Source organism: Oenanthe melanoleuca, chromosome 12, assembly GCF_029582105.1.
Source record: "Oenanthe melanoleuca isolate GR-GAL-2019-014 chromosome 12, OMel1.0, whole genome shotgun sequence".
In the NCBI taxonomy this organism is placed as follows: domain Eukaryota; kingdom Metazoa; phylum Chordata; class Aves; order Passeriformes; family Muscicapidae; genus Oenanthe; species Oenanthe melanoleuca.
In genome coordinates, this window is record NC_079346.1 from 15,828,156 (window position 1) to 15,852,502 (window position 24,347).

The following is a 24,347-nucleotide window of genomic DNA, read 5'->3' on the forward strand; positions in this document are numbered from 1 at the left end:
GAGTGAGCTGAATTAGCACATAACACCACAATTATTGACAGGGGGTTTGTACTGTCCATTAATGCCTTAGCTCTGTTGTGTTTAGGTTTGGAGAGGTTGTTTTGGGGAGTGCAAATACAGTCAATTTACCATCCTGTGAAGTTCTGCAAGGTCACTTCATGCTGATGTGCCTTGTGTGACTGTGTGGGCACTGGTGTCTCCTCCCAGAAGTGACACAGTACTTACAGGAGGTGGACAGTAGAGCAAGTGACTTGTTCTCTGTGTTTCATTAGTTCCAAGTTTTCTCTGTTCCTCTGTTCTAAGGACATTTGGGGGTGTCAGTAATTGTGCCATCACAGGCTTTGAGGGTTACCTCATTATTTTTGGCAGCACATGGTTTTGCAAGACTAAAGCTGTAGGAAATTGTACAGAACCTGAATTCCTTCTGCCATGCTATTCTTCAGTTACATAATGCAGCAAACCAAAACATCCCCACTGCTTTCACAGGAGCTGCTGTGTGCCTTACCCTGACTGTGCTGACATGCTGTACTCTTGGGGGAAGCAAAAAAGGGGAAAAATGGTAATATCCTTGGAGAAGTTTTAAAAAGTGACTTATTTGTCAAAACTCCTAGGAGCTGGAAGCTTAAAGTATGAGCTATTTTTTTAACCTTTAAGAGTCAATAGGACAGAACTTTAATTAAATTGTTTAATTCAATTGCTTTTCAGGAGAAATGAGATTCACTATTGCTGCTGAGTTAAAAACTGCTGACTTCATGGGGAATCATTGAATCTTGTGATTTAAATAAAGCACAGATGTATTTAAAATGTTAGACTTGAGCAACATACTGCTTTTCCTTTCTTTCTTAACCAATAGCAGTGTTTGTGGTAAAGGTGCCATTTTTTTCACATGAGAGAAGATTTTATGGCTCATCTTTCATGTACAAGCTTGATTAAGAAGGTCACTTCAGTTCTTGGCTTCTCTCCAAGTCTGAGGTCTCTCCCACCCTGTGGGACAGTAGCCTGTGGCCTTGGAACGTGGGGCTGCTTCCCCTGATTCCTGTCTCGGTGGAACTTCAACTCCTGCATGTTGTGCTTTGAATCCTGAACACAAGTGTAGCCCTCATTTTCTACATGACAGAATTTGGATAGGATGTCCAGAGCTTTCTTCATTCTGTCATAACTGAAGGGTGGAACAATGGCTTTGATGACAGAAGAGTCACCACCAGCTCCCAAGTGCCCATTGAAAGGACATAACTATTAGGGAGTATTTTGTTTCCTTTCACTTTTAAACATAAGAGTTATGTGGGATTTCTCTCATTCATCAGGACCCTGCAGGCTTTCATATTATCTCTGCAGCAAAGTTGACTGTCATGTTCTAGGATGGTTCAGCAGAAAGCCTTTAACTTGAATTAGTGTTCTTTTATTTTAGGTGTAACAATGAAAACGAATGGTGCCAGATCCATGAAAACATCATCCGCAAGTCCAGCACCAAATACACAGCCCCCAGCTCCAACTATGGTAAATATCTGCTTGTGCTTGTCACAACTGCAGCTGAACATCTGCTCTAGGAAACAGCTGATTATTTGTAGCAGAGAAATTCACTGAGATGTGAGGTTTTCCTTTTGTAGCTAATGACAGATAAATAGGGAAAGTAAATCCTGTCTTATCTGTTTACCTCATGTAATGATGTCTGTAGTTGCTAATTCAGAGATATCACTGCTCTCCCATTGCAAATGAAGCAGCTGATAGGATACAGTTCAGCTTCATTACAGCCAGTTCTGCATTCATTACCAAGTGCCTGAATCATGGTCATGTCCAAATACTGAAGTTGTCTTAATTTTGCTTGTTTGTATACTGAAACACTGTAGTGGAATATGCAGTGCACACTCCTGTAGAAGAGATTAAGCACAACAATAAGCAAATGAAACATTTTACAGGTTTGGAATTTTACTATGTGAAAAAGCTGGTTTCGTTCCCTGCTGCTCCTCCTGTTACAGTTAAAGTTATCCACTAGTCATCATTAGAAGATCTTCCTAAATTCTTTATAACTTTGAAAACTTGAGCAACATGTCTGAACTTCCAAATTTGCTCCGGTCCTTTTACACTGGAATTTTAAAAATTTTCATTGGTTTGTTTTTAATAGCAAACAAGGATTTAAAATGAACAAGTTTTTTTCTAAGTGGCAAAAATAGTCAAGGCTGATTTCTCATGTGTGCTGTGAAACTTCTGCACACACAGGCACCCTCATACATGGTATTCAAAGGGTTTGGATTTTTTCATGGTTTCAGAGCCTGTGTTTTCCCTGCAGTGTTCTTATCCAGCTGGGCAGATGCATGTCCATGTTTTGGCAGCTTTTGAGTACATACATGCTGACTGTCCAGCTGGCTGGTTGGCCTCCCTTTCCTTCATTTTAAGGCTTTATGCTCATTTTTTCATCCCAACTCCCAGTATTCATTAAATTTATACAATCTTCATGTAATCTGGGTATCTACTTATTTGCCAAATTTGGCTGAAGCCAAACAACAGGCTTGAAAATTATTTCAAGAGGAGAAGGCAGGAAGTGGGTGGGAGGTACATGATACTCCTGGTTTTGTTCCCTTGGTAACTTGTCTGAGAAAATGGTGACTAAATATTGGTCACAAAGCCCAGATATTGAGCTTAGTTTCCTAAGCAGGGCTTTGAATGGCTCGTCCAAAAATGTGCATCCAAGGCAGGATTTGGTTTGGTGTGTGTTGTTCTGGGCAGTGAACAGAGAGCACAGAAAGAACTCTTGACCAAGTGACACTGAAGGAGATAAAGACTGTGGAAAATTTCTCTGTGCAGGTAATTCTCATGGATATGTGCAGGTGGTAGTGTGTGCTCAGCAGGTGAGACTGAGTTAAAATGGCTGAGCTGAATCATGGTATTTTTTGGTATGGTAATGCAGGACTTCATAATTTCACTCTCCTATGTTGTAAATTAAAAGCAAGTAGAGAAAGCAGCTGGACTGAGATTAAATGTGTAATTATTTCTAGTCCAGTTGTTCAGATGATACACTGAACAGCAGAGCTGGTTGCTGAAGTCAGTTTGGCCTGTTGGCACTCCTGAAATATGTTGAGAAACTGGTGGCAATTTCATTAAAATCAACATCCCTCTATGAAGCAGTTAAAGGAATGAGTGGAACAGATACACTTTAAGTCTTTTCATGATATAAAGCAGGATTAAAGGCACTTTAGAGGTGTTCCAGAGCTTTGTGTGGTTGGTGGTCCCTCAGGCAGAGGTATTGCTCATACATGTATCATAACCTGCTGCACGTGAGGAATAGAATAATGGAACTACCTTCTGTAGCCTGGGACATGTCTTAGATATTCTGATTGTTAGGAATTGTATTTTAATATAATTCTGTGTTCTTAACTGATCCCTTATAACAGTTTTGTTTTCTCCATTTCAATTTTCAATTACTCCAAGGGAGAAAAGACCTCTATGTTTATATATTGTATCAAATTAACTGTGGAGCAAAACATTCATTTACCTGCATGCTTTATTCACACAGAATCTAATTCTTAGATCAGCAACAATGAACCTCTTTGGATTTTTTCCAGGACTTATAATATCTCTTCAGCTTCTTCGTGGTGACATGGAGCAGATCCGAAGGGAAAACCCCATGATCTTCAACAGGGGCGTTTCTGTCACCAGGAAACTGGGATTTCCTGATGTTATAATGCCAGGTAAACAGAGCAGCTAAAGCTGAAAATATTGGCCATTCTTTTCTCCTACTCTCCAATCAAGTGCAACTGGGATAGGCACTTTACTTGAGTGAGATTTGTAACAGAGTTGTCTTATTTATCTATAAATGCCAGATTTGGGGGGGTAAATGCTAAAACATTGTCAGGAGAAGACATTACAGTGATGGAAGGTGTTAAAATCATGTGGATAGAAGGGAATCTGGAAAGATTGCTCTGATATTCCCCATGACCCCTGCCAGTTAATATCCCTCTTGTACACTCAGCATAAAAATGTTTCTTTTTAGATGCATGAAATTTCTTCTTCCCAACAGTCAAAATCCTGGAAAAAATGAGTTTCCACTTTACAGCTTAGATGCTTTTGAGTTTGTGTGATCTTTTTGTAATGAGAAGCAGAGAAGATGAAGACCTGGTTGGATTTTCCCTCTGGCCTCACAGAGCAGCTGGTCTGTGCAATGTCTTGGCTGCAGCCCTGCTGTGCTTCCTCTGCTCCTCACCTCTGCAGCAGCAGCTGGAGATGCTTCTTGGCTTGGCAGTCCCAGCACAGCCAAGAGTTCTTTTAGGGAAGAACCCAGAATGTGGGCAATCATGCAAGCACATAAAACCTGGTGTTACACTGGCTTGACTTTTGCAGTGTGGTAACAAATGGGTTTGCTGATGAGTAGCATTTGAACTATTACTTCATTGTTGTGATGAGCAAACCCAAGGGTGACTTTACAGACATGGGAGATTTGGTGAAAGCATGATGGGAAAAGCATCAGATTTTATTACTCGAAAGGCTGCAGTGAGACATCAGTACCAGAAGTAGTTGTAGCCTCATTGTGGAAGCTCTTCAGATACCTCAATAAAATAGGGAGTAGGTGGGAAGCATTTCCAGAAACTAAAGAGTCAAAGGATTTAGAACAACATGTGTATATATACTAATGAGCTTGAAAATGGTGGTAAGAGAGCAGCAGAGGATGTGGGCTATAAAGCCAATTATAAATGCTGTGGCCTTATAGCAGTTCCAGGCATAACCCAAAGCAATGGAATAGGGAAAAAATGAATTATTGCAGGCTGATGTACAGACACAGCAGCTGCAAGGTGCTTTGCTGTAATTGAGATCACAGCTGGATGTGTCATATTTACACACTTGTGCAAGGGATTTGATTCTCCTGCAAGAGCTGCTTGATGCTCCATTTCTGTGGATAAAGCTGTGCCTCAGGTGCTTCAGGTCACTGAAGCTGAAGGAACAGTCCTCAGTGTTCCTCTGTGTAATTTTTTGTCTGTTTGTTTGTTTTCTGGGCCCTGGTCCCTCTGCAAGGTGCACAGTGTGTCCCCTGTATTTGCTACTTTGGGCCAGGGCTTGAGCAAACAGGTCAGCTGTGCTCATACAGAAAGTACTCCTGCCCTAAGTTTTTAAGATTCTCTCTTCATTGCAGCTAATCAAAATTTCCAGATTCTCTTTGTGAGAGCCACAGCTCTTTTTAGAGAAGACACTGGAGTTTTAAGATGATAACCTGTTTGGAATTGTATACATACACACATATATACATACATATATATATATATATGCTCAAAATGCTGATTGATAGAAACAATGGTGGTAAAATCACCATTCTGCTGTTAAATGCTTCCTGCCTCTCTAGAGGATCTGGGCACAGAACTTCTCCTTGATTCCAGGTGTGTTACAAGAGATTTTCATGTATTGAGTTTAGATGCAAAGCTTTAAGCATTGTAAGAATAATGATTCTATTTGTGAGGAAAGGCAGTTTGTACATGTCTGTAAACACCAAGTAAGAAAAGCCAAGCAGTTGAGGAATGAACTTTCACTGTAGTTGTAAATGAGGACATTGCCAGAATAGAGAGGAGCTGTGAAGAGAGGGATAGTCATGAATGGGGCTCCAAACAAAGGCTTTCACTATCTAGGGCATTTTCCAGAATAATGAAATCTCTGGAAAATGAGGAGATTGAAATGTGATGGAACTCCACTGATGCAGCAGTGTTCTGTCTAATTACTAATCAGGGTTTTTTTGTAAATCAAAGTATGTTTGATGTAGTCAAGTGACAGCAGATATTTACCTGTTGTTTAATTTTAAAACAACAGATCCAGTTGGAGTTTGCCTGACATCCAGGATGGAATATTTGGGTTGTGTCACCTTTCAGGTGAATTAGCCCAGCTACATGAACAAGGAATGTCTATCAATTGATTTTGTGCTTATGTTTCTACAGCTTTATGAGTATTGTCTAAAGTTGAAAAATAATTCACTGGGGACACATGTGACCAAGGAAAAAAAAAAAAAAAACAACCAAAAAAAACCTACCAAAGAAACCAGCCAAAGACTGAAGGCTGTCATGCACATTAGCAGTTCTCAGCTATGTCTGCTGCTTTAATAGTCTTTGTCAAACCAGCTCTTCCTTGCTTTGCTTCAGAACTGTTTATCATTAAACACAGGGTTTCCTCTTCCAGAAAGCAGCACAGAAAGTTCATGACCTGTATTTTGCAAGTGGATACAGATTTTTCAGGACAGTGTGGTTTAAAAATGTTTTGTATGAATAAATTAATAAAGGCTGTGTCCCATGGTACTTTTTTAAAAAGCAGTGATCATTCTGCTGAACCAAGAAATATATTTTTGAAAAAGTAAATAGCTCTAGCATTTCAAATTTTTTTTTTTTTGTCATAGGTTTGAATATTTTCATTTTCTTTTTTAACAGGAAATCCTTTCACATTTTAACTACTAAAATTCTGTAGCTGTGTCTCATTACTATTTTCTTATCTCTTTTTGTTTTCCGAACTGGAGCATTAGCTCCTTGTATCAAGCCCTCTTTTTGTGTCCCTCAGATAGGGGCACCATCAGTGGTAGCTGGTCATAATTAAGAAACAAAGTGAAACTGGTCATTATGGGTTTGTATCTTGCATGGTTATGCAGAACAAGCTTAATATTCTACAAAACAACCCTTCCTGCCTTCTTTTGTAACATTGAAATGTTCTTTGTTTCCTACTGTGTTGTCATCTGACAAGAGCATCATGAAGACTTCAGTCATCTTTTTTAGCAAAATCAGAGGGCATTCAGTCAAACCAGCCTCCTGAAGAAGTTATTGTGGGGTTTTGTTCATTTATGGTTTGTTTTTTCTTTATTTCTTTTCCTAAATTGTTCCTGGGTTGAAGGCCATGCATCTGATCCTGCCAATTTTACCTTTCCCAGAGCTGAGAGCAGTGAGGCCTGTGCTGCTCCTTGGGGATTGCAGCTGGGCTTTGTGCAGGACTTGCTGAGCAGAAATCTGTTGCACAAGCTTGGTGTTTGTCAGTCCCCCAAGGACATCCCTCCCCTTGCCCATGTGCTGATAAGTATTCTGTCTTTTCCTTTGATCCTCTGATGAAAAGTGCATGCTTCATCTCCGACTCGTGAGTGACGTTTCTTTCTCTTTTTTCTCTCTTCTTGTCTTAATTTCCTGGCTTCTCTCCTGTTCCTTTCCCTTTATTCTCTCCCCTTTGTTTCTGATGCAGAGATGAAGATTGTTGGGTGTAAGTTTCTGCTTTTCTGTGTAATGTCTGCTTTTTGCTTGCTTTTTTTTTCCATTTTCATGTCTTCCATGGAATGTTGGGATTGATAAAGACAACAAATCATAACATCACAGGGAAACTTTGGTAATAGGGAGGTGGAGACTTTGTCTTTCTTCATACCACAGGGTTTCAGGCAAATTTAGTAACTGTGACAGGAGAATCAGTGAGAAACAGGTGAGAAACATCTCAGCATCTGTTCAGTCAGTGAGCACAAAGTCATGGCAAAAATGCATTGAGGAAAGGACATGGCAAAATCCATCAGCCATTCTCAGAATGTTCATTGAAAGAGTGTTAATGAGACCAAAAGACATAATTATGTAATAATTATCACCAAAAAGTGTCTACAGGGAGAATAAAAAGTATTATTGTCATAAATAAACTTGTGGAAATGGAAAGTTGGAGGAGATAAGAAGCATTAAAAAACAACTTCCTACTAGTGAAAGGCAAATATTCCAGGGAAATCACTGCATTTAAAAAGGACATTGTATAAATTCTTTTCTATACATAGAAGTCAAACAGTGGGTAGCAAATAACCTAATAAGTATTGCTTGTCCCTTTTCTTTGAAACAATTGTGTTCTGCTCGGTGAAAGCTGGAGAAGCACGCAGAGTTACTCTTGCATAATGTTCTCTTTAGAGAAAAAAAAAAGCTAATTTAATTTGCCATAGAGGCAGCAGATAGAAGCTTTGTTTCCCCTTGCTGCTGTATTGCTCACAATTATGTTAATAGTTGCTTATTGTAACTATTTCAAGAATATAGACCTTAAAAAAAAACTGCTGCCTGGCTGGTGAAGGGGCAGAGAAATGAGCTGCTGAAATGGATGGGATGTGTCCCCCAGAGTGTGGGACTGTGCCAGGAAAGCAGTGGGAATTCAGGGGCTTCACAGGGCTGTCAGAGGGGATGGCTCTGTTAAAGCCAGGGAGAATCACACAGTGGGAGATGGGACTGGGAGCAGGTCCTGAGGGGCAGCCAGGAAGCAGGACAGGGCTGCTGGAGACCCTTCCCACTGAGCCTTGGCCAGTTTGTCCTTGTCCCTCTTCCCTCTGGTTTGGAGGAGTGAAGAGATGACACAGAGCTGCTCCTGTCAGCCTCGGCCGTGCTGCTGTCCCTGCCCTGCACAGGCAGCTGTGTTTGCACTGGAGGCAGCTGCAGCTCCAGCTCAGGGCCAGTTTTGCTGTTTGAGGTCACTGTCACTGGCCCCCTCCAAAGCAGCAGCTTCCAGGGAAGAGCATCCAGAGGGGGAATGGCCAGGATAATGTGAGAGTCTCAGCCAGGCAGCAGAGCAGCTCCCCTGCAAGGAGCTCGAGCAGATGCAGCCAGAGCACTGAGAACACTGCACATGGACAGAAATCCTCTACACTTTATGTTTTGCTTCAAAGCTTTTCCTGCTGGCCCAAGTCCTCAGTTTGAGCTTGGCTTAGGTCAGTGGGGTGATTCTGATTGGCTCTGGTTGTTCATTTGTAGACAGGAGGTTTGGGGTTTCTTCAGAAGCCATTGTGGAAGATACTCTGCTTGTTTTTCTTGCCCATTCACTCTTCTGTGAAATGCCACTGTTTTTTAAGAGATGCCAAACCCAGGGGTGTTAGAGTCCAGCAGATAGTGCATCACATCACAGTGTGGGGCCCTAAGTGAATAGGACCAGCTCAGCAATTTGATAAAAATAGAACTAAACACTAATATACTGATTTTTTTCGCTTGGCTGCCTGTATTGTAAAATACTAAACTTTCATCTTAAAAAAACACCCAATATTCTCTGGATAAATAGCTATTTTACTTAGTTGAAACTAGACCTACACACTCAAGACTTCTGGGAACTGCCACTTTTGCCCAGCTTGCAGGGATATATTACGTGTCCACAAAGTTACAAAAAACTCACCTGGCAGCTCAGAAAAAGAAGTTAGAATTGAGTGATCTCCCGCAGAAACTTCTGTGAATTATGTACCCCTTTTTGATAGAGTATTCTTCTGTACAAAACAGGGACCATTCCTGTCCTCAGTGTCCAAAATCTTTAGGATTCCTGAATAAAACGTTTTTGATTGAATGCAGACAGTTCCTGTAAATTGTTACTAATTTGCAGTACAAGTAACTGGTCAGTCTTCCAGTGGAAAACCTACACACTCAGGAAAAACCCAAAAACTCCCATTTCTTCTGCTGGAAACTAGACAAGGAGTGGCCATTGGGCTGCTTCAGGTTATAAAGTATTGAAAATGATAAATAATTATTTGGAAGTCTTCCAGTACATTCCTTTATACTGCAAATGCAAAATCAATATTTGGCTCATGTGGTCTTTTCTACCACTCATTTTTGTCCCCATTAAACTATTAAAATAGTTTTAGGTGATATGAGAAAGGATTTCCGTTCAATACAAGTGAACCTCCCCAAGCTATAATTTATGATTTATAATTTAAATAACTGTATGTTGGACATTGGCCTTAGTAAATAGGTTAAAACAGACAAACAAAAATACCTTAATAGAGGTGAAGGGAGTTGATAAATGAAGAGCCCCATAACACATCAGTAAATGATTTTTTAATATTATCATGGAAAATTCTGTCTTTCAAGGCATTTGATGTGGAATTAATGTCAGTAACCATGTATATAAAAAGTGCATGGATTATGCTAAAAAGAAATTATGCCTTGCCCCAAGAAAATAGAGGTCTCTGTTCTGGAAAATAAAAGGATGAACAGAGACATTTGATGGAAAAAAAAATTAAGAGAACTTTTGCCTTTAAACAGCTTGCCCTTAAAAGTAATACCCCATAAGTTTGACATGATCCATAACACAGCTCTAAAAAAACTGTAAAAATGAAAAAAGTTCCATGATTTGGATCTTCCCAGGCAGATGCAAATTGTGAAAGTAAAGACACAAGACAACTTTATTCTTCTCTTAAAAAAGAACCCTATAGCTAAAACAAAAAAACTTCTCTCTCTAAAGTAAACTGAAATAATTATTTAAGTAAAAGACTGACTGAAGTGTCTTTGTATGTTGTTGTAAAGAAATATAGAAGGTGAGAAGAAAAAGTGATCTAAAAATCTTATTTCAAATTTCTTATTTACTCTGTGTTATTAATAAATTTCTTTCTTATACCCTTTTAAATTTTAAGCCTATATTGTTTTTACTCCTCAGTCCTATCTCTAAAAAAATTTAAGCGTATTAAAATTAGCAAACCTAAACTAAACCAAAACAGAAGTTTACTTTTGTTTTTAACTGGAAAACAATTGTAGAGAGATGGGCTTTGAAATGAATCCCATTCTGAAAACTCATGAGGTTTTCAGTTCCTTGACAGCCAACCTGCACAGAGACCTCAGCTTCAAATGACATCAGCAGGCTTTGCTCTATAAATACACATGGCCCACTGGCCTTGTAGCACTTTTTATTCCTCTTGTGATGATGGGAGGCCACAGCTCATCCAGGTTTTTGCTCTGTGCTGCTGTTTGGGAAGGCCTGAAGCCTCTGTGGTGCAAGCTGAGATACCAGCCTGGTTTTCCCCCAAATGCAGGATTTGCTATCACAAGCACAGAGCTGTTTGTGCAGTCATTTGCATGAACTGTCTGACATCTTAAACAAGTTCATTATTTATCTCTTTGTCTCTCTCCAATGGAATTAATCCAGCCAAGCCCAGGTTCCTGCCTGGGCACATCCCTGTCAGTGGGGATGGAGCTGCCCAGGCTGCTCCTGGTCCTACTGATGCCACCATGGTGCAGCCTTGTGCCAGGTGTCCTGTGCCAGGTCTGTGCCAGGTCTGTGCCAGATATCTTGTACCAGGTGTCCTGTTTCAGGTGTCCTGTGCCAGGTCTGTGCCAGGTGTCCTGTACCAGGTCTCCTGTGGCAGGTGCAGCCCTGTACCAGGTGCAGCCCTGTGCCAGGTGTTCTGTGCCAAATATCCTGTACCTGGTGTCCTGTGCCAGGTGTCCTGTGCCAGGTGTTCTGTGCCAGGTCGGTGCCAGATGTCCTGTGCCAGGTGTTTTGTACTAGGTGTCCTGTGCCAGATGTCCTGTGCCAGGTGCTCTGTGCCAGGTGTCCTGTACCAGGTGCAGCCCTATGCCAGGTGTTTTGTGTCAGGTGTCCTGTGCCAGGTGTCCTGTGCCAGGTGCCTCCCTGTGCCCCCTGCATGCCCAGCCCCACATGGGGCTGAGCTTTCTCTCTGGCCCTGCACACTCAGAGCAGTGATTGCAATAAACTGTACTGTGCTCAAGCATTTGCTCTGGGATCTGTGCTGCCCACTGGGGCATCAGAGCTCAAATCCCTCAAAATCACAAGCAAATGGAGGAAAGCAAAAGTTTTGTGAGGCCTCAGGTCAACTGATATGTTAGGAAAATGAGATTGCTCCTTGTAGGAAGGTGATTTCCACCAAAATAATCACCCTACCTTATGGTCAAATGCTTTTTTGTCTTTGTTAGATACATTTACTGCCTATTTTTACTGAATGCGTGACCTTTTTTTATTTTTTGAAGATCTATTTTGAAGACTATTTTTACAAGAGAAGATGCACTGTTATATTTCACTGTAATACTTTTCCCCATCTTCTTCCTTGATTTTTATGCAAATCTACTGGTTTTAAGATCCCTCTACACCCCACCCCAAAGGCATTTTTTTTAATTAGTGGAGTAATATCCCTCCTGTTAAGCTTAATAGAAGATAAGATGCTATATATAACCAAATGCTGCCTTTAATTTAGGCTGGAAAATTATTTGCTATCTGACATTGGACTTTGTGTAGCCAGACTGCCTTCCAGAAAAGAGGTCATAAGTAGGGAGCTCCAAAATGCTAATTATAGTGAATACAATTAATTTCTATTAAGATTTATAGCATACAAATTGAAACTTTTTTTTCCTAATTGTGCAAACCACTGAGAAACAGGGATGGAGTCTGTTAAGCAGGAGAATTTTCAAAACAAAAGGCCCAACTTAAACCATATTTTGTGATGAATTTTGTATTTTCTTGCTATCCCTATAGTCAGGATAGAGGTACCTCAGCTTGATGAACCCCAAGATAATTTTCTCTGTTGTGGCCCATGGATTGTTGCATTTGATGCTGTGCTTTGATAATCCAAAGCAGATCCAATATCTGAGGTCTTTCACCAAGCTCTTGGTGTCATCTTTTCCCTGTTGATGCCCCCTGGCAGCTCAGCCTCTGACCCCCCAGGGGAGGGAGGCTCCTGGGAAAAGGAGCAGCTCTGCACACAGATCCCATTCACACAGAGGTCCTGGTGGGAAGCACTGACTGGCAGCCACAGAGCTGGGCTTTCCATGCTGAAAGAATTGTACTTATCTCCAGAAATAAAATTGAAAGCAAAGGCAGGACTGAAAGCTTCTATTATTTGTCCCTACAGTAGATTAAGGAACAAGTTCTGTGGTGTTTTTGATTTCAGGAGGGATTTGAAACACTGCTTTGAGGGGCACAAAAGGATGTCCCTCAGTGACTGAAAGCAAATGCTGCCTTATTTCATTGTGCTTCTGATTAATACAGAGATTTAACTGCATCAGCTTCTCCAAGTGGAAGAAGTCAGACATTGAAAGAGTCTCTGCTTTGTTCCATTACTTTGTTACTTAGTGTCTTGGGGCTAATTAATGAAATATTTGCCTTGAAAAGGTTTAATTTTATTTTTTTTTTTTTAATATATTGCCCTTTAGTGTGTTTGCCTTTCTGGCAAGTAGATAAAAAGAAATGTTAAGTATGAACCATCATAAAATGGTGACAGTAACTAAATCTTACAGAAAAATAGATGTTACTTGCTGTCCTTTTGGTGTAGACCTTAGAATTTACCACATTAGTTTTGAAAGCAACTAGTTTCCTAAAGTTTCCCAAATTAGATTCTAAAATAAAACCAAGCCGAGTGAGCTAGAGTCTGTGAAACTCAGGATAACAAGATGCTGAGACACAAACATTTCTATTTCTGAATATAGTAATTTGGTCTGAAAGCTCCTGCAAATGACGCAGTGAGCAGCTGGCAAGTGTCCATATGCCTGCTTTCATATAGCCATGCATATGGATAGCAGAGGCCAGCCAGAAAACTAGCAAAAGTTACATTTATAATTCCTTCCTAATCTGTCTGAACTGAATTGTGATCAGGTTTCCAAAAAGGCTGCTTTTATTTTGTTGTTATGATAAAAGGAAATTATGAAAATACAGAAAATGCATGAAAGGCTAACTGAACATGTTATTCTGATCATCACAAAAATACTTATTTTTTGTAAAATATATAGGAAATAGTAAGTCTGAAGCTAAGGACATTTTGTCAGGCTCAGCCTGACACTTCCAGCTCAGCTAACAAGGCACAGTATAGCAGTAAGAGGTTTTTTCCCCTTCCTCACTTACATAATTAAAACCAGTATTGATTCTGAGTTCACATTATTAAAAGCATTACTAACAATGGTCTGATTTAATGCACTGATATAAACTGTTCATCCGTATTAACAATTAACTTGCTGCTTGGAATGACTGGGGCATCAGCCATCGTCTTGCAGAACACAGGGAAGGATTTGCAGAATGGAACTGGGCCGGTCCCCAGTGTCCCCTGTGGAGTTTAAGGCTGTGGCTCTGCTCTGTCCCTGCAGGTGACATCCGGAATGACCTGTACCTGACCCTGGAGAAGGGGGACTTTGAGAGGGGTGGCAAGAGTGTGCAGAAGAACATCGAGGTGACCATGTACGTGCTCTATGCCGATGGAGAAATCCTGAAAGTAAGTGCTGCTTTCCCTGAGAGCCTCAGGTGCACTTCCCTTATATGGAGATAGAAGACTTGGAGAAAATACTCATAAACCGAAAAGCCTGTGTGATTTCCAAATGTGATGTCAGTGGCTAAAGTAAAAAAATGTAGAGTAACTGTAATCAGAACTGAGGAATATATGGCATATCTAAAATTAAATTATGTGTCATACAACACAAAATGTGATTCCATGGGAGACTTCTAAATCTGAGTTGTTGGGTTACAGTACTGAATGTAGTTCTGGAAAATAAAATTTCACCCTAGGTTGGCTCCATTCCAGCTGGGGATGGGGATTGTTTATGTTTGTTGTTTTACCTCCTCTGTTCTTTTAGTTTTATTGAAGAGAAGGAGGTGGGTGGGAGGTTGTGAATGTAGAGAAGTAAACAGGAAGGATTTCAGCATGAGCAGCTATCAGAAATAACTTCCCCCTACCTATTCTTTTACCTCCACTGCAATAAAATGGGCTTGGTAGCCATTACTACAATCTAAACACCTAAAAGTGTGTACTGAATACGTTGCCACAATCTTCTGGTTTTAATTGAAAGGAGAAATTTCATTACTATAACTGCTTGTGGTTTCATTAAAAGGAAAGTGTGTTTCTTGTAAGAAACTTGTTTGTGCTCAGAGCTGTTGCAGGAAGATCAGATTCCTTTTCTGCCTAAGCTTTTCAAATTGAGTGGCCACATTTTAATCATCAGTTGATTTCAGTCTGCCGAGAACAAAGAGAATATCAGCATCTCAAACTGCAATATCAGCATCTTCAAATGCTAATGTACATAATGGTGCCTGATGATTGCATACAAAAGCCAGATAATTTCTTTGGTGATTTTGGTTGGAATAGTCATTCACTGAGATAAAGTTGGTTTTTCATTGTCTTTGCCTGTTATTACTGTTGTAAAGTACATTGGAGCTTTACATGGGAGAGTGGGACAGGAATTGCACAAACACTGTGAAGGATGGTCAGTCCAATTAGAAAAAAATCAGGTGAACAGACTGTCCTGAGAAGCTGTGGTTGCCCCATCCCTGGAAGTGCTCAAGGCCAGGTTCAATGGAACTCTGAGCAACCCAGTGAAAGGTGTCCCTGCCCATGGCAGGGGTGTGGAACAAGAGCTTTGAAGTCCTTTCCAACCCAAACCATTCTAGGATTTGCCATAAAGGAGAGACTACATATAAAGGATCTTTGTGGGGTTTTAAAATTTAGGTCACATATTTAAAAGAAACTCTCTGTCCCAGTTTTTATGGTATTACTCCTCTGTATGGTTGCAGTCAAAGCAGCAAAGACACTTGGTTTGTGTCTAGGAGGTCTTTGGTTCCTGCTGTTTCACAATGCCTGTGAATGTGGGCAGAACACTGAGAGTTCATTGACCTTTCACACTGTGTCCCACAGCATTCCCTGGAAAAGCTGCAGCGCGTGGCTTGGACTGGAACACTCTGCTGGGTTAAGAACTGGCTGGATGGCTGGGCTCAGAGAGTGATGGTGAATGGAGCTGCATCCAGCTGGGATCAGTCACCAGTGGTGTCCCCTGTGCTGGGGCTAGTCCTGTTCTATATTTTTATTGGTGACATGGGTGAGGGCATTGAGTCTTTCATTAGGAAATTTGCAGATGACACTACGCTGGGAGCATGTGTCCATCTGTTGGAAGGCAGGAGGGCTCTGCAAAGAGATCTGGAATTGTTGGGTGGATGGGCAGAGTCCTATAAAATGAAGTTTAACAAGTCCAAGCGCCGAGTCCTGCATTTTGGCCACAATAACCCCCTGCAATGTTACAGGCTGGGGATGGTGGGGCTGGACAGTGCCCAGGCAGAAAGGGACCTGAGGGTTAGTGGCTGACAGACAACTGAACATGAGCCAGTGTGTGCCCTGAGGGCCAGGAAGGCCAATGGCCCCTGGCCTGGATCAGGAATGGTGTAGCCAGCAGGAGCAGGGAGGTCATTCTTCCCTTGCACTCAGCACTGGTGAGGCCACACCTCGAGTGCTGTGTCCAGTTCTGTCCCCTCAGTTCAGGGAGGACACTGAGACATTGAGCACGTCCAGAGGAGGCAACGAGGCTGGTGAGGGGCTGGAACACAAACCCTGTGAGGAACAGCTGAGGGAGCTGGGGGTGTTCAGCCTGGAGAAAAGGACACTCAGGGTGACCTGATCACTCTGTACAGCTCCCTGAAAGGTGGCTGTGTTCAGGGGGGTTGGTCTCTTTCTCCAGGCAGGACTGACAGAACCAGAGGACACAGTCTGATCTGTGCCAAGGGAAATACAGGTTGGATATTAGGAAACAGTTTTTTACAAAAAGAGTGCCAAAATACTGGAATTCTCTTCCTGGGGAGCTGGTGGAGTCCCCATCCCTGGATGTGTTTAAGAAAAGATTGGATGTGGCACTTGGTGCCATGCTTTAGTTGAGGTGTTGGGGCATGGGATAGACTCGATGGTCTTGGTGGTCTCTTCCAACCCAGTCATTCTGTGTGATTCTGTGTAAAATCCTTAAAGTTGTCCCAATCAGCAGCACAATCCAAATCTGAATTGTGCCTTTGTGAAGCCATTAGCAGAACCATGCACAGTGTTAATGAGAATTTTCTCAGCTCCTCGTTGCTGCTGAGTGTATCTTGATCCAGAAATAGTCCTACTGAAAGAAGTGAAATTACCTCCAGAACGTAGTGGTGTTCATAATTAAAAAGTAAAATTACCTCCAGAATGTAGTGGTGTTCAAAATTAAAAAGAGTATTTTCTTCTCAAAATGATCTTACTCAATTGTTAGTATCTTTCAATATAGCCTGAAAAATTAAAAAAAAAAAATCCTTTGACATATTTCTCACTTCTTTCTTCTTTCTGCTCCAGCAGCAGGAATAGCCTATGAATTGCAAGGCACACCTTTAACAGTAGAAATTTCCTAGTTTTTCTAGTTTAGCTTCTCTTCCCTGCATCTGCTCTCTAATTCCCCTCCATATTTGGGTCTCAGGGTCACTAGGTGTCTGGATATTAGTCTGATGTTTGTATTCTGCAGATCACAATATAAAATTAAAGATTTACCAGTCTGCCCTCCTCAGACTATAGATTGCAGTATAACTGCATGGGAACTAAGTTAACAACCAGAAGAAGAGCCTATTCATTTATTTGAAGTTCACAGTATGAAGCTGCATTCAAAGCTTGGCCATTTGTCTGCCAGAGCAGGTGGCTTCTTGATGGGACAAAAAAAGCTCACATGAAAATTTGAATTTTTACTGCACCTTGTGTAGGAAATAGAGGAAATAGAAATACTGTTTTGTTTGCTCCTAAGAGCCTAATGCAGAATGATGTTTTGGAATTGCTGTGTTGAAGCCCAGCCATTTACTCTTTACAACCATTAGTACAGAATAGAGCTGGGATCCAGAGTGTTCTGTGTTGCAGTACTGGCACTGCTCTCTACTAACCTGTTGTTATCTGCAACACTTAATTCTTGCTGCTGTATTAAAAAATCCGGGGTTGTGGTTCATCCCATGTGATGGAGGATTATTTGAGAGGACTGAGTTGAGTGCATTCAGCCTTCAGTCACCCAGTTTGGATCAGAGCCTTTGCAGTGAGTTTCTGTCCACATAAGCTATCCTTGCATTGAATCCCAGAATTCCAGAGAGTTTTTCCTCCCTTTTGGGCTCCTTCACAAATTCTTAACTTCCTCAAAGCCAGCAGATTATTGCCAGAGGTTGAACTAACTGGGTCTGGTTAATGGGATGTTCTTGACCGTGCAGTCAGATGGTTACAGATTTTAAAAATCAACATTTCTGGTATTTTTTTGGGGTAGAATTTATAGATGCCTAGGGGAATTTACCAGTAGCAGTTCCTGTCATCATACTGTTCCATGGGGGGGGTTTACTGTGTTATTCTTGGTCTGCTTAGCTTGTTTCTTCCTGGATTCATTATCCTTGGACATGCTAAAAGTGAAGAATCTCCAAGCTGTCTTTTTTCTGCTTGGTTTTATGAGGTGTTGTATCTCCTGGATCTCTTCATAAGTGCAGGGTTAGTACTCATATATTAATAAAATATGCTTCCTGCTCCATGTCTTCATCACAAAGGGCCTTTTACTGTCCTTATTTGTCCTATTTTCCTTCACTTGTATTCTAAGGATTTCTTTATTTTCTGAACTATATCAGTTCATGTTTTTCTTCATTTGTATTTTGTGGGCATAGCTTGGGCAAGATCTCTGAGTTTGTTGTATCTGAAGGCAGAAATTTAGATCAAATTATGTTTTTTAGGTGATGAATATTACACAGAAATTCTTTGATTACCACTGAGGAAGTAACTTGATTAGAAATTTCTGGCATACTTGGAGAGGCTGGATAGTTGTAGCTTTGAAAGATGAACATTTATAAAGAGCTTGGAAAGGTCAGTTGTCACTTCTGAACTGAGATACTGAAGCAGAAATCTGGTTAAAGGATCTTTTCACATAAGGCTAATATTACAAGTGATGGTCCTATTATGTCCTATTTTTTTGACTCAATTTTATATATTTGGACCTAGGTGTTTATTGTATCTACTCAGTGCTTGATGGAAAATTACCTTAAATAATAACTTAAGATACTGGGATTCATCTAGTATCTCAGGTCTTTTAGTTCACCCTTCGACCCAAAACAAAGTTTCAAGGTCTCCTAAAAAATTTCACATTTCATTGTGTCTGAATTTCTGCTTCTGACTCTTTAATGTCTACAGAAAGGCATGAATTATCTAAAGGTTATCACTGGGTAATAAAATGACTCACAGGTGGTGCTGTGATGTTTAATGCTGAGTTGTTTGCTCTGGTGGCAGGACTGCATCAGCCTGGGCTCGGGGGAGCCGAGCAGGAGCGCCTACCACTCCTTTGTGCTGTACCACAACAACAGCCCGCGCTGGGGCGAGATCGTCAAGCTGCCCATCCCCATCGACCGCTTCCGCGGCTCCCACCTGCGCTTCGAGTTCCGCCACTGCTCCAGTGAGTGCCCGCGCCCGGAGCCTCCCCTGGGGGAACATTCCAGCAGTGCCTCCCCAGCTGGCTCGGGGTAACACTGCCCCAGAGAGATGTGGAAAAAATCCTGTTTATTTAACAGGCAGAGCACTCCCCAGCACAGAAATGACCAATGCTAAACAACAAAACCTGTCACTGCTCTGAGGAGATGGCAGATTCAGCAGAGTCCCTTCTGTGGTTGCAGCCTGGCTCACTCGGGCTGTTCTCAGTCCCTCCAGTGCTGGGAAATGTCACAGCCCAGGGGCCCAGGTGTGAGCTCCCAGTGCTCCTCTGGGTTTTCAGTCCAGAGCAGGTATAAACAATTCCAAGAGAAAAGGGAAAAAAAAAAAAAAAAAACCACAATCCAGGGAGCTTCTCTGCCTCAGCTGGCCAAAAACTAACCAAGAGCCAAGGAGAGCTCTCTCCTGCTGTCCACTGCAGACAGCACAGTCTGTGTGAAGGATACAGGGCAGTAAGTGCAGTCTGATAACAAACTCTGCACCTCTTCTGTCCCCCTTCACTCCTGGAACCAGTCTCAAAGCTGCACAGCTCAATATTTAACACCAACAGAAGAGACAATTTGGGGATACAAGCATCATAAAGTCAGCCCAAGATACCAGGGCAAAGCCAAAAGACCTCATCTCCTTCCACTGCCAGTTAAATCTGGATGAGGCTGTCAGTGGTAGAAAGCAGGAAAGAGAGGCCAGCCTAAAATACAGTGAAGAGACACTGCTAAGCAGCCTTCTGCTGAATTTATCAAAGGGCACCCTAAAAACATGGTGAACGATCAGTGCAGGGCAAAGCACTTTGTAGATGTTTGTCCCTGCTGCTCTTTTGTTGTGTTTTTCTACAAAATGTTCTCTTTGCAGGATAAACAGTTTAGATTTTGCTGTATTTGATTTGAAGCTTGTCAGTCCTTTACATAGAACTAGAAAAAAGAAATTAGAATTAGAAAAGTTGTTTGTTCTGTAAGCTGCTTGTTTTCTTTTAGGCATGTGGAGAAGCTGATGAGTAATCTTGTATATACTGACAGACAGGGTATGCACAAATACAATTCCTTCTTTCTATCTCTTGCTGCAGCAAAAGACAAGGGAGAAAAGAAGCTCTTTGGTTTTGCATTCACCCCATTGATGAGAGATGATGGCACGACCTTGTCAGATGATATCCATGAGCTTTATGTTTATAAGGTACCAGTTCTCTGCAGACTTCTCACTGCTCGTCTCTACTTCATTACTTAAATGAGTAATGGTCATTACATTATCCTTCTCCCCCTTATTAGAAGTGTGTGAGGAACAGATTAATAGTAGTTTCAAAATTTTATACTTTCAAAATCACATGGTTTGGATAGAGCCTTCTATTCTAGGTGCAGCTCACCTTTTCCATCCTAATGATGATGATTTATCTGCTATTAATCCCATCCATTTTGACTTCAAGCATACTGGTGTTCATGAACATTCAGCACTTCTACCAGCCTGAGGCACTGCCCTGTGCCTTTGTAAGATGACATTGTGCTGGATTCAAATGCCTCGTGCTGCAGTGCCACAGCTTGGCAGCCCTGCAGCAAGAGATTTGGGCTTTGGGGTTTTTCCTTCCTGCTCATTCACCTGGGTTTATTTGTTTAGTAAAATTTTCAGGCAGCAGCACTAAGTGTATATCTGGAAGATCTGGTGAGTTCTAAAGAGGCAGTGGCTGGAGACCGCTCTGTAGAGCTGGGTCTGTTCTGGGCGTGCCCAGGCCCCCAAGCACAGCTTTTCTGTGGAAATGTTGGTGTGCACCCACAAAAATCTCAGCACAGGCACAGTTGGGGAACTGCTGACAGGCTGTGGGTGTGTGGGATGAGATGGACATGGTACAGCTCTGTCCCTGGTGCTGTCCCTGCAGTGTGATGAGAACAGCACGTTCAACAACCACGCGCTCTACCTGGGGCTGCCCTGCTGCAAGGAGGATTACAACGGCTGCCCCAACATCCCCTCCAGCCTCATCTTCCAGCGCAGCACCAAGGAGACCTTCTCAGTCTCCACACAGCTCTCTTCTACCAAACTGACCCAGAATGGTGAGTTGCTGAGCCCTCAGAACTGTCCAAGGCAGCAGGAATTTGCAAAGAGAGAAAAAAATTCACTATTAGCACTTCTACACAATCCAGGGTTTGTTTTGCTTTGCCTGGCTTTTACAGAGCAGCTAAGTAAAAAAGATTTTTTTACAGCAATGTCCCTAAAGCACAAGCAGACAGGAGTGGATTGTCCACAGTGCAGTCACACAGGGAAAAATGCAGCCTTTACTCTTTTCAAAGCACTTTACCATTTCTCCATTTCTTTCTCCATTACAAGTATTGACTCAGTCCATACTGTACTTCTTGTTTTCTATTATACATATATATATATTTATAATTTCCCAAGAAGTGTGGACTGCATCAAAAGGTGAAGTGCAATGTGAGGAATCTCTGGTCTGTGTGTGGTTCTAGCTCTTCCTCCCTCTCTCTGCAGTGGATCTGCTTGCCCTGCTCAAATGGAAAGCTTACCCAGATCGAGTGATGGATATTCTGGGAAGACTGAGACATGTCAGTGGCGAGGAGATTGTTAAGGTACTACATGAAATAACAGCCTTTGGATGTATCTGTGATAGGCAGTGAGTTCAGACCTGCAGGCCACTTCTGAAGGCTCCCTCTTACTGTGCTTTTTGATTCACACTATGAACAGCTAGTATGAACTGGGATTTTATTATGATGTGAAGCTGGACAGGAAGATACATTTGAGAAATTAGTGCACAGTAAGTCTGTGGGATCAAACCAGAGCTAATCCTTAGTCAGATTCTCTCAGCTACATGTGCTGGGTCCTCAGCACCAGTGGTTCCAGCCTGCAGTCCCACAGAGCTGCTGGTGCAGGCACAGACCCTGACAGGGGCTCTCGGGTGCATCCAGCCAGTGATGCACCAGTCTTTTGTCTTCCAGCTCATCATTTCACCAGGTTTTGCAGCCACTGTTGCTCTACATGATAATCTTGTGTGGCCTGAGCTTCCTTCAAGCCCAGGAGCTTCCAACTGCATTTGAATACTTGTGGTCAAACAAAGTGCATTTCAGATATGCCTGTGATAATCTTAGGTATGCTGGAAACTCTCCCTAGGATTTATTTCTGTAAATCTGGAAGTATCTGAAAAGCTGATTTCTAACATAAACAACCAAGGAGAAGAAACTGAAGACAAATCCCTTAATAAGCAGTTTATCATTAAAGCCACTTCACTGTAACTCATTTGAGTGTTGCTAAATCTGGAATGTTACTCTTTGTGATAACTTGGTAACAGTAACAGGGGAGCACAAATCCCATTTATATTGGAATTCTTCAAGAATGTCATGTTTTGTACACTTTGTTTGTAGGGCAGTACAAGTATCTGTTTTTTATAGAGAAAGAAAGCATTGAATTATTTCATGGGAAGAAGTAATTGATTCTCCCCATAAATCAGCTGTCATTTGGCACTGGGATATGAAGAACAGAATGTAATAATTCAGAAAAGAAGACATTTTATCATTTCAGAGACTTCATAAATTGTTGTAATTTATTTCTTGTTGTCCATATTAGAAATTTAAGTAGAGTAGATTAAAAAATCATGAGAGAAGGTGCAGTTAATGATCTCCAGCACTCTCCTTCACACTCACCCTTTTGGGGACTGTACTTTCAGAAAGAAAATCACTGAACTGTCAGTGCTCAACAAGCTGTGGAGTTAAGGGTGAAAGAAACAATTGGCAATGTGTAACTTGCCCCAATTAATGCTTGTTAGAAAAGCTTTACTTTCTGTCATTTAACAAAAATGTCAGTATTAAACATAATTTAATGTACTGCCCAGCCTCAGATTTGATGCTGAACAGTACCTGAGACTCCAATGATTTGAGAATGAGAGCAAGGTGTTTTGCCACTGGTGTCAGGCAGCACTTCCAGTCAGCTTAAAGTAAGAGGAATACTCAGTCAAAATTACAAATCAGGTGTATAGTACATATTTCTTTTTGTTTGTTTGTTTTCTTTCATTTTTGTTTGAAAATACTTCTTGCCAAGAGAAAAATTTTTTCTTATTAAAATCAAATTAAATGTCACATCATATGGTGTGAACCTGAATTTGTGTCTGGCAAGTGTTTCGCAATTATATTAACATGTATGAACTTAAAACATTTTGAAATAATCTTTTGAATACAATTTAAGTTGAAATTCTTTGTTCATGTCATTTTAGTTCCTACAAGATATTCTGGACACGTTGTTTGTAGTTTTGGATGACAACACAGAGAAGTATGGTCTGTTGGTCTTCCAGTCTTTGGTAAGCTGCTGGATTGTTATTTGTCTCATGCTCAGTGAGTTTTAAGTTTCTTAAGGTCATGTTGCTAATATTGTGCTTCTGTCCAATATGAAATACTCAGCTGAATCCAGCTGTGTTTTCTGTATTGATCTTGGGTGAGAAGGGCAGGCTGACCTCAGCACATCCAGGAGCAGCAGTATTTGCTCTCATGATAACACAAGTGTGGCTGTTTAAACAGCTCATGTACTTGAATGCTCCTTACCTTGGGTCACTTGTTTGTAAACTCTTGGCAGCAATGTGCAGTTCCTTGAGCTGGGTTCCCTTCTCCATGTCCCCAGGTGTTCATCATCAACCTGCTCCGTGACAGCAAGTACTTCCACTTCCGCCCCGTCATGGACACCTACATCCAGAAGCACTTTGCAGGAGCTCTGGCTTACAAGTAGGTCTTGTGCTCCTCCCTTTGAGAGGTGGCATCACCAAGCTTGGGAATGGTGGCACTGTTAGGATCACAGCCTTCCTGGCAGCAGTGTCCCCAAAAGTAGAGCTGCTCACATGGAAGCTTTCCAGCACAGATGTAAGGAGGGAAAAGCTGCTGAATGTCCCCACCACACTGTCCACCACACTGGTTATTTCTCTTGCCCTTCTGGACTGGCAAATCTTTCTTTTTTTTTTTTTTTTAATTGAAGAGACACTCAGCAATAACACATTATCAGTCTGTAGTCTATGAGCTACCAGGAGCATATGCATTCCTCATCTTAAGGATGTTGGGATACACGACTTGTGTGAAAGCTTAGAGAACTAACTGTAATTTCTAAAGTAGACAGGTATTCACATAAGGTGTTCTATTTGGTTACAATTTAATTTCAGTAGATCAGAAATTTAAATTTCACTGTCACTTTGAAGATTCTGCTTTAATTTCTGGTATTGAAAAGAGTCTTGCATCAGACAATGAGACTTTTTGAAAGCAGTAACAGGTACCCTTCTGGGTGATGGTTTTTTCTTTCTTATAGACCATTGCTTTTGTGTATCTGAGTATATTCTATCTTTGGCCACAATAAACCATAAAAAATAGTTAATAATTAATTTTTATTCTTTTAAGCAATTCACTTTTTTGTGTAATTAAAATAAATATTAAAAATACTCTATGAACGGCAGTTAAAAACCCATAGA

At 41.3% G+C, this 24,347-nt stretch overlaps 1 protein-coding gene across 1 annotated transcript in view; it reads left to right on the forward strand.

Annotated features, from left to right (window-relative positions):
- The window catches only part of DOCK3 (dedicator of cytokinesis 3), a 176,773-nt gene that overhangs the window by 93,757 nt on the left and 58,669 nt on the right, over nt 1–24,347 (forward strand). The window contains exons 13-21 of the mRNA XM_056501874.1: nt 1,409–1,497; nt 3,561–3,686; nt 13,803–13,927; nt 18,725–18,887; nt 19,980–20,086; nt 20,781–20,952; nt 21,383–21,480; nt 23,115–23,198; nt 23,516–23,616. Coding sequence (XP_056357849.1) covers nt 1,409–1,497; nt 3,561–3,686; nt 13,803–13,927; nt 18,725–18,887; nt 19,980–20,086; nt 20,781–20,952; nt 21,383–21,480; nt 23,115–23,198; nt 23,516–23,616 — 1,065 coding nt within the window. The remainder of the gene's footprint in view (nt 1–1,408; nt 1,498–3,560; nt 3,687–13,802; nt 13,928–18,724; nt 18,888–19,979; nt 20,087–20,780; nt 20,953–21,382; nt 21,481–23,114; nt 23,199–23,515; nt 23,617–24,347) is intronic.